Genomic DNA, 11,374 nt, shown 5'->3' on the forward strand with positions numbered 1-11,374 from the left:
CTCGATTCTCTTTTGATTGTGTTTATCACAACCATAGCAAATAAATTTCTTATTGCTTTATTCATTTCTTTTCTTCCTTTTTTTTTTTGAAATATTTGATTATTTCGAAAACTCACCATTTTTTTTTAACAAGAAGCACTAAATCATCAAGCTCTCCATCACTTATATTTTCACTTGCAGTTGCTCATTCAATTGTCGTCTTTAGACAATTTGAAGTATATGAGGCTCTTTTGATTCCTCTTTGCTATTCCTTGACTTCGCATTGTTAAGCTCATAGGTCATTAGAGTTCCATAGAGTTGTTCTAAAGGATATGTATTAGTATCTTTAGTATTTTCTTTCAATATCTTTAATGCGTTCCATTCATCCGATAGTGACCTAAGCATTTTGTCCACAAGCTCACCATTAGTAAATTTGCGATCAAAACACTTTTGCCCATTTGCAATATAGATAAATAGAGTAATCATATCAATAATGAGTTCATCTTGTTTCATAAAGAAGTTTTCAACTTCCTTAATCAAGATATTAATTTTGGTCTCTTTAACTTTACCAGTGCTAATTGAATGATTTCTACTGCGTGCCAAATGTCACCAAATGTTATATGCAGACTCACATTTGCTAATGCGATTGAACTCATTTCTATTTCATACATGATAAAATAAGTTCTTGGCTACAACATTTGGGAACAATTTTTTTTTATCCTCTTCATCATATTCCTCGCTAGATTTAGGAATAGTTTGATCTGGTTTTCCATCAATTTTAATAGTTTTGTTAGGCACATCCTTCTGTATTCGACAACTTCCCAAATATTGTTATCTATTGATTGAATATATAAATCATCATCCAACTCTTCTAATAATAATAATGTGTGCCATCAAATAAGAGAGGTCAGTTTGTAGAATGACTCTTAAGATTTTGAAACATTAGGTTAGCTATTACTCAAGATTATGAAATCTTTGAAAATAAGTATCAAGTTCCGATACTAATTGAAAGTCCAAGAATGACTAACAAAGAAGGGGTGAATTGATTTTTAAAATTTTCTTCAAAAATTAATTCTAAATTTAAACCAATATAATAGCAAATGATATAATTAAACAAATATGCACAAATACGAAAGCAAGTAAAGACTAAAAAAATAAATTCAAATAATAAGGGCAATATAAAAGCAATAAATGTTAGAGAGGATGAAAACAATATAATTGTGAAGGTTCGATCCAACGTAATGATCTACGTTCTCCGTTACCAAGCTCTTCGGCACGAGTAAGGCATTTTCACTAAATTTGATTGACTTATAGTGTAATCCAACCTTCAACGCATCTAGTAACTTACAAACAAGGAGCACTGATCCTTTTACAATGTTGAGCTTTATGAGACTTCAACACGACCCACAACTTTATAAGATAATGAGTTTACAATTTGAAACTTTCCTGACAATAAGAGATACATTCAAAGTTGAGTACAAGAAGCGAAGTGGGCTAACACTAATGTATAACAATGAAAAAAACTCAAGTGTTAGATTTAGAAAAAGAAATTTTTTTTTTTTGATAAATGAAATGATTTTCAAAAGTAAGTTAACCCGATAGTTTTTTAAAAGTAAATGAATTGATAAATATAAACAAAGACTATGTATCAAAAGTTAAAGTTCAAACGTATCTCACTTTAATGTTCTTTGAAGTGTTGAAATGAATGTAAGGAATGTGGGTATTTATAGAGTTCAAAATATCAAACAAATCTGTATTGCAAAACACATTTGGTTAACCGCCTCTTGCCCGGATGACCAATAGAGCTGTTTGTATAGTAAAAAAAAATGTCAAAACAGTTAAATTTTGGATTGTTAAAGAGGGTCCGGTTGACCGCTATACCAGTGTGATTTTTTTACGTTTTGGCACCGTTTGTTTCGATTTGAGAGTTTAAAAATGCATGGATTTTTGAAAAGTATTATTAACTAAAATTTTCAAGGTAAAAAATATTTTTTAAGTTTAAATATCATTTATAAAAGTATTTTTTATATTTGATCAAAATATTGCATTAGAATGACTTTTAATGAACAAAAATTATTTTAATGCATGAACTGATTTTGTGCTTAACCATTCCTCGCCAAATATCAGTGTACTAACCTTTATATTTTGTCTAAGAAATTAAGTATTTGATCTTCTTCAGAAGTTTGGATCGTAAATTCTTAAATGCGTGACTTTGATCTTGACCTCTTTCTTTGATGTTGTCTCTTGTGGTCTTGATTTTTTTGGGCTCGAATAATTTGACTTGAGTGCTTAGTGTTNTACCTTAAAAGAGGGAATCTGCCGAGTGCTGTTTTTTCGAGACGTATTTTCCTTTCCCATCTTTCCCTCAAATGGACTGTTCAGTAAAGAGGCCAACTTTGAAAAAAAGGGTAATATGGATATTTCCGTCATTTTTCTATTTTTGGTCTCTATGTGGGAGAGTTTTTAGCCAAAATTTTTGACCGACCTCTTTCACCGGTGGGTCCCAAGTGATTGAAAGAAGGTATACATACTTTAAACACTTGCTCTGTGACACGTACAAGAGAAGATAGAGCTAACATGTAGCCAAATAGTCCCAAAAGGTAGGCTCAAAAGTTGAAATTTTTTTATATAAAAGGATGGAGAGTCTTGCTCTGTAACACGTATAAGAGAAGGTAGAATAAATGTATAATCAAATACTCAAACAAGGTGGGCTCAAAAGTTACTAAATTTTTTTTTCCTACTACAATTGGCGAGCACTATTGATTCAAGACGTATTTTGTGTTTTTCTATTTTACCATTGAATATTACATAATATCCCACTTTACTCCTGAAATCACTAGTAATGATCTTACTACGCTTGTGTGGTGCTGCTGTTTTGTCTGATTTGAATTTTTACGTCCAATAAAAAATAGTTGACATCATACCACATAATTTTTTTTATAAAAATTGTCGCGAAAAAATAATAAGCATTAATAAATAATTGATTTTTTTTAAAGAAAAAAGACGAGTTATAAGCATTTTCTAACGCATAAATTTGATGTACGTTTAACTATTTTCGATATTCATTTAGATCATTCAATGTATTTATGATATAGTTCTCAAAATGAGTTTCCAGAGAATATAAAAGATTTATGCATTCGACTACCGTATAATCGTCGATGAATTTATAAAGTTAGTTTGTTATCGAAATTTTTAAATGATGTTTCTTTTGACATTAAACTAATTTAAACGTTTATTAGAAAAATTTTTAAATGACATCAAAATTTATTGTTGCAAAAAAATAATAAATATTAATAAAAAAATTGATTTTCTTAAGAAAAAAACGAGTTATACGCATTTTTTAACACACACGTTTGATGTACATTTAATCTTTTCGATATTCATTTAGATCATTCAATATTTTTATGATATAGTTCTCGAAATGAGTTTCGAGAGAATATAGAAAATTTATAGTAGATTTTTATAAAAAAAACTAAATAAATCATCTAATGAAAAAAAATTTGACAAAAAAAGAAAAAACAAATAGAGCAACTCCGTGATGCACTGAGTTGCTCCGTCAGACATTTTTATTTTTATTTTTTTAAGATGATGCTCAATGTCAATTTTTTTCATTCAGTAATTGATATTTTTTTGTATCAATTTTTTTTCACTAGGTAATTTATTTAGTTTTTTTAAATAAAAATTTATCATAAATCTTCTATATTTTTTCGAAGTTCATTTTGAGAATTATGTAATAGATACATCGAATAATTTAAATGAATATCGAAAATAGTTAAAACACACATTAAACTTGTGTATTAAAAAATACGTAAAACTCGTCCTTTTTTCTTTAAAAAAATCAATTATTTTATTAATGTTTATTATTTTTTCGCGACAATTTTCTCAATATAATTTCATTTTTTCCTTGGTGATTGATATATTTTTTATACAAATCTATTTTATCTTTATATAACGTGATAATGAGTATACTAAATAATGTATATTGCTAATTTCCTAAAAGTAGTTGCAATAAATCAAAGTAAAACTTAACACAATGTTGAAAAAATTTAATACTCAATCAAAAAGATGTTGATTAACTTATTTGATGATATTGAATAATTTAGATGTATATAAATTTTGGAGGATTAAATTCAAATATATCAAAATTGGATGATTAAATAAAAATCTCAACCCTATTTAAATGACAAAATGCTATACTGTGGCTCAGCTTGTGTTTGGCTCAATTAAATTTTTCTCTCTTTTATTTTCAATCGCAGAATCTTCCATAAAATAATATTATACGTAAATAAAAAAAATTCATTAAATGGATTGGATATTAAACATTAAAAAAAAGATTTGATTAATTACATGATTTAATTATATTGAATATAATTATCATCAAATAAGTCTTTTATATATAAAATAACCACTCAAACTAAAATAATGTTTGATATATAAATTATGAGCTCCAATAATTTGAGTTTTTAATCCATGCATTAAGGGAACACTTATCCTATTCCCAGAAAATACATTTCAATTAAAGCAGCACAAAATTGAGGCCAATTAATTTTTCATGTTCATATTTTAACATCTGAAAACTTTTTATATATAAAAGAGATTCGATCGTTTTTAGAAATTTTTTTCTTATTGTTACTTCAATCTCTCGATCAATTAATTTTTTAAATAATCTAATAAAATTTTTGATGTCATTTAGAAAATTTTCTAATAAACTTTTAATTTTTTTTAATGTCAAAAGTGTGTCATGTATGAAGATTACATTTCTATTTATCATTTTAAAATTAATCAAATTTGTAGATTTGTTGAGAGAACTGAATAGATATTTTGACACGTTAATAAGTTAATATTACTTTAAAAATGACAAAGCCCGTGCATTAGACGGGTGGAAAACTAGTAATCAATTAAAAGATGTATTTTTCTATAAAAGTATTATTTACACACTGGGGGAAAAAATTAAAGATTTAGCCCTTGTTTGAGCCCTATTTTTTAGGAGAAAATGAATTTTTGAGTAGTATATTGATGAGAAATGTGTGGTTAAAAAAAAAGTTTTTGAATTTGAGCATAATAATATTTTATTGAAAAATGTGTGGTTGAAATGATATTAAAACACTGTTTAAAAATATATTTTTTTTTGAAAAGAATGAGGTTCAAACAAGGGCTTAGCTCTTGTTTGAGTTTCATTATTTTCAAAATACGTTTTTTACTATCTTTTTTTAATCATACAATTTTTAATAAACTAATATTACAGGTAAATTTAATTTTTTTTAATTTTTTTAATCACACATTTTATATCAATTTACTATTTCAAAATGCATTCTTAATCAAAATAGGACTCGAACAGGCTCTTAAAAAGGAGGGTATATTTGAACTTTCAAAAGAGAAAGAGGCATAACGTTGTTTGACAAACTTTGAATTTTTAATACATTTTTCTCATTCTTTTTTTGATAATACATTTTTTATTAAAATAATATTACATATAAATAATTTCTTTTTAATCACACCTTCTTCCAAAAAATATCATTTCATAATACATTTTATCAAAATTTAGAGATTATAGAATAAATCAAAAATTTTTCCTTCTTTTTAAATCACATATTTCAACATCAATTACCATTGTATAACATATTATACACAAATAAGGAGGCACAGACAGACACATTGTGTCAAACCCCCTATATATCCAGTTATCTGTTCGGAAAGGGTGTATTGAGAATTTAACTAGCTCAGGCGAACGCCCAGCCCAGCTGATTTGTCCCTCTTGGAATAGCACGTGCTCCCGACAACAGATCTATCTTCTCTTTTATCCGCGGACGCACAAACAGCATTAAGAATAGTTTGATTTTCAAGCTTTGGACGTAGATCATATGTGTCTAAATTACAAAATTAAGTAGAAAAGAGAGAGAGAGGGAGATTTTGTGGGTTTATGTGTGTTGATTGAGAAAGATGGCCACATTCATGGCGGTGTTAGAGTCAGATCTGAGGGCTCTCTCAGCGGAAGCTCGCCGTCGTTATCCCGCCGTCAAAGACGCCGCTGAACACGCAATCTTGAAGGTCCCTTTTCGCTCCCGTTATAATTGACTTTTCTAAAGCTCTGCCTATTTTTTGTCATTTCTTCATACTCATTTATTCAATTTGAATCATCTGGTCGTTCGCTTCAACAAATTTTGCCCTTAAATTAGACTATGCAGCCACATAGAATGTCAAAATGCCATACTGCAGTATTATGAAGTTAAAAGTGAAGCGTTTGAATTTCAAGTTCTTGGTTTTCTATTTGACTGAAAAATTGAGTTTTTGGAATATGCAGCTTAGATCATTAGCAAGCCCAAATGAAATTGCGCAGGATGAGGATATAGTGAGAATATTTTTGATGGCGTGTGAGGTCAAGAACGTGAAGTTGAGCGTGATTGGACTGTCTTGTCTGCAAAAGCTCATTTCTCACGATGCTGTTGCTCCTTCAGCTTTGAACGAAATCCTCTCCACTCTTAAAGAAGTAAGTTACCCAGCTTGCACAAGCAACCACTCTCTCTCTCTCGTGTCCACACATACTGTACTCAATTCAGTTCCATCCATCATATATCTGCATTGAGGTCATATTTAAAGCATTTGTTATGCAGTTAATAGGTTTATCCCTTATTACTTTTTGTCCTATCAATTGATGCAGTTTGGACTCATGAAATGTGTTGTTCTTGTGTCCAACTAAATTTTTAGGTCATTTTTTGTGCAGTCACAAAGTTGCATGTCAGGATTCTGGAGGTTAACATTTGAAACATTTCAAATCTTAATACGTGCTTGAATTTATTAACAGAAAAGTTATATACGACATAGAGTAATATAATTATCTGCCTTCAACTAATCTAATTATCTTTGAGTAACCCTTCATGGCATTGTGCCCTATGAGGACATAATATGTGCACGAAGGATGTAGAAAGAATTGAACATTCACTGCTCTATTGCAAGATATTTGTGAAGATTGTCAATATTTAATAGATGCAGCTTCTTCATTTTTTTTTCTGGGTTTTGACAAAGATGCAACACTTTCTTTTAGCAAAATGTATTGGTTTTGGGTCCAGAAGCTTAGGATATAATATGTGGAAGTCTGTGGTTTTGGTAGGTCTCATGAATGGAGAGATTGCTAGTTTTTGAAGAGAAGGAATAAGAAACATGTCAATTATAGGAAAGGGACAAGTTTTTATCTTCTTTATGGGCTTGTACAACTAAGGAATTCGAAGATTTTTCCTTTCCTTTGATTAATCTAACTAAGATTTATTTTACTGCTGATTAGTTTTCTATTCCGTTAATGACCTCTATCTCATGTTCGTTGTAGACTTCTATCATTCTTCAATGAATTCATGTTACTAATAATATAAGAAGTTGGATATTGTTAATTTTCTTTTTGAATTTGTGAGTTGACTAAGTATTAGCGTGCTTCTTGTCATTAATCACAAATTATCTCATCTTTTTCTTTAGTTCACATTGATGTTCAAATTCCTTGTTAGTTAAACAATTAACCACAACAAATTACAAAAATAGAAGAAATAAGTGAACCCTGTTTAAGTCACAAAATCGTGTTTAACCCTTGTGGTGAAAGTTGAATCTCTTGTAACCATTATAGAAAAATTACAAAAACTTATTTTTAAAACGTATCTTCCCTTTTGTGAGACTCAAGCTTTAACAGGTAGATAATGAGGGTACCGTACATATATGTGAGGTAATCACAAACCATTGAGTTTTATTAGGAGCTAACCAAACCACATTTACCAGCATCCCTTTTTCTATTGATGGAGTAACCTGTAGGAGTACTTTTAGACATGCAGAACCTCAAAATACATAATACCATTATAAACAGCCCTATTTTGCTGTGTAAACGGTTATCTGTTTCTCATCTTGAAAGTGAACTAGTACTTTGGCTTTATTTTAATACAAAGAAACTTGTGTGATAAAATGAATGTTTGTGAACATATAAAAACCAGCCATTGTTTTAGTCCGTTTGGTTTCTAATCAATGTTTGTTTAAGAAAAGTTGACCTTAGCTTTGATTTTTCATCCATGATAAATGGACCCTATTTAATTTGTTTCTTTCATTTCCATTCTGTATATCTCAAGATTCTTTTTCATCCTTTTCCAGCACGGTGAAATGGCGGATGAGAGTGTTCAACTTAAGTCGCTGCAAACTATACTTGTAATATTTCAGTCTCATCTACGACCCGATGATGAGGTATTTAAAAGTTATCAGCTTAGTTACAACATGTTCATTTCAGAATTATATTGCAGATAAAATGCTCTATGATTTGATATGTTTGTGCCTGGAATTTTATATCATATGCAATTTTTAATCAGCACTGAATTAAAATGTGTTAAAATTTTGTTATCATAGCCCTGCCCTCTGCACATACATGGCATGTTAATCTCTTCTGTTTTTTAAGCGCCAGAGATGTCTTCAACATTTCTCTTACACAACGTGGTGTTATATCCAACACGCTGGAAAATTTAATAATACTTTAAAAGAGTAAAAAACGAGAAGCGAGTAGTGTAGACTTGACCTCCATTTTTGCAGATAAGTGAGTGTCTTGCCGTCGTGCAAGTGGATGTTATGGCGGGAATGACAAAAAAGGAGAAGTGATGCTGCAATGGTTGTTTTCTTCTGCCAGCGACAATTTGAGACATATCCTAGATTAACCAGTCTTTTAAAGTACAAGCCCATACCTGATAGTGAGTCACATTTCTTTTAGACCCACCACTAACCACATTTTACATAGTCAACCGGAGAGGGGGGAAGTGACCAGGCACAATTGCTATGTTTCTCAAATCTCAATGAAAATGGGCTCATTACCTTAATATTGAATAAGCAATTGAAATCTATTTCTCAATAAAAATGAACCCAAAGCTTTACCATTTGTATGCCAAAGACTTCTTCAAAAACTAAAAATCTAATGCTGTAACTTCTAATTAAAAAATTAAATTTTATTATAACTAGTTGGCGACGTGTTGTGCCAGTACTTTTTTTGCCCCCCCCCGGGTCAGAGAAGAAGCAAAGAAACAAGTGGGTGGAGAATGATCATGGATACAGCATGACCACCAGACAGTGTGCTCAGTCATGGAGATGAAGAAAATACAATGAGGAAATTTAGGGGAAAATGATTTGTATATTTACATTTGTGTTTGTCCATCTGGATTTTTATTCTGTCCCACTCCAGTTTCATCTTAATGGCAAATATAAGGAAGGGAACTGACTATGTTTTAACTGGGCTATGTTGATCATAACAAAGGTAATTAACCTCTTAATAGAAGCACGTTAATAGTTCTGTGCTTGGGAAAAAGGCTTAACTTGTTACTGATTATTGTGTCATGAGCTTAAGAATAGCTACAATTGCTAAGGTTCAAGTTTTGCTCCTTTTACTGTTTAGAAGCAGGAATCTTATTAGTCCCTTTGCAATATTAATTAACATGTGCAGGTAGAGCTTCTATTATAACTTCGCAAATCTGTTTCCATGATAACATTATTGATGGCATGGTCAATCAATATTGAATTCCAATGAGATTCAGCCAAGCCATGAGTGAACCAACTCCTTTTCAAATAATGCCACCCGTACCTGCAGCATCACCATTGGCTTTGGAAAATCAATTTGCTTTGAGTTTAAAAGAGCATGCAAGGAGGATAACATCGTGAAATTGTAACGGGTCCGTTGACTTCAGTTGTTGACAATGGACCCCCAAATTAGGAAAAATAAAGCTCTTCAAAATAGTTCAGTTGACCTAAAATGGAATTTGCTAAGGAAATGTATTTAAGAGTGGCAGAATGCGGCGAATATTTTGTGATTGCTTCTTGCATATCCTCAAATTTTGACTTTTTACAAGCCTTCCAGCATGTCCAATGAATTTATTATAGTAGGACCTAACAATGAATTTGATCTGGAAATTCTTGAAGTCGCCATTAGTTCTGTTGAAGTTGGACATATGGTTGATGGATATGCAATCTGATCTTAGTAAATTGATACCAGATAGCTTGAACCAGCAGACCTACTAAAAAAGGTGTTGAAGGATTCTTCTAGATGACAACATAAGGACTTTGAAGTTTATTTAAATTCTTTAGCTTTCATGATACCATCTAGTTGGAACCCATTCAATAGTTGCAACATGAATACTGAATCTTAATGTGAATATGACATCCAAGCATATTTTCATGAAATAATTCTTGTTATAACCCGACTTCATTTAGACCTATATATGCGGGAATATGACATCTAAGCATATTTTCAGTATAACTCAAAATATATATCACTTCGTTTAGATCTAAATTGTGGAATTAACCTATAAATAAAATATGTCACTTTTTAATTGTTTCTAGATGATTAAGGTAAGTTATACAATCACAAACGTATAAATCAAAAGCATATAAAGTAAATAAAGCCATATACTGACGTTGGAGGAAAACCCCTCGAATCAAAAACCTCCGGGCAAACCTTGCCAAAAAGATCCACTAGAAAAGTTAACTTACAATTGGTCCCGACATTGTTAAAGTTTAACTAATTCTGACTACCCAATTTGTAAATCACCGAAAAACACTTTGATTGTGTGACCCGTACTTCCCAGCAACTTTGGGCTACTTTTACCTTCGTGTGGATCACCAAGAATGAACTTGTTTCATAGAGCTGAAACTTCAAGCGCGTCTTCTCCAACTTTAGAACTTTGAAGGCTTATAGGTGAAGGTGAGGGTTTTTGGTGTTTGATCTTTAGATCTTCTGTGTTTTGATCTTTGGTTGAAGCAAGAGAATAATGGAATCAAGTTGATCTTCAATAGAATGTTCTCTTGACTGAAATTAAGGCTCAACCGATAAATAAGATGTTTGTGATGAATTATGATGATTTAATCTTGGGGTTGAGTCAAGAGATCTTTGGAATGTGTTTATGATCTTTAAAGGATGTCTCGAGTATGAAATAATGATTCATCACCCATTGGGACAGACCTATGTATGGGTATTTATAATATGAAGTGTTTGAGGTTGAATAGGATTGAAAAAACTGTTAAAAATCGCGAACTAGGGTTTGGTACGTAATACCATTGCTCGAGCGCCAGGTTGGTGGTTAGCAAGCGGTGTGTCCATCGCTGGAGCGGTAAGTTGGTAGACAGCGAGCACCAACGTTCCTACTTTCAACTCTGAGCGTCTCCTTGGTGTGCAGCGAGTGGTCGTGATACCCTTTTTTGATCTTCTTGAATTGTCTTTGACATCTTTTAGGAATCTACCAACCTTGACTCTTTTGACATAAATTACAATTCAAATAACCATAATTTTGGATACGAATATAGCGAATTACAATTAGACCTAACAATTCTTCTCTATCTTATATTTGGTAACATAGACACACTAAGGAATGAAAACGCCCCCCCCCCCCCCCCCCCC

General features: G+C 31.2%; 1 protein-coding gene across 2 annotated transcripts in view; it reads left to right on the forward strand.

Annotated features, from left to right (window-relative positions):
* The first annotated feature begins 5,640 nt into the window (after positions 1 to 5,640).
* LOC111410248 (protein MON2 homolog) overlaps positions 5,641 to 11,374 on the forward strand; it is a 71,624-nt gene continuing 65,890 nt past the window's right edge. Inside the window, exons 1-3 of one of the 2 annotated variants that reach the window (XM_023040511.1) lie at positions 5,641 to 6,027; positions 6,281 to 6,466; positions 8,101 to 8,190. In XM_023040511.1, coding sequence (XP_022896279.1) covers positions 5,920 to 6,027; positions 6,281 to 6,466; positions 8,101 to 8,190 — 384 coding nt within the window. In that variant the 5' untranslated portion in view covers positions 5,641 to 5,919. The remainder of the gene's footprint in view (positions 6,028 to 6,280; positions 6,467 to 8,100; positions 8,191 to 11,374) is intronic. The other variant, XM_023040510.1, reaches the window with a different exon arrangement.

The sequence above is a fragment of the Olea europaea genome, chromosome 15 (genome assembly GCF_002742605.1).
Source record: "Olea europaea var. sylvestris chromosome 15, O_europaea_v1, whole genome shotgun sequence".
Classification (NCBI taxonomy): Eukaryota; Viridiplantae; Streptophyta; class Magnoliopsida; order Lamiales; family Oleaceae; genus Olea; species Olea europaea.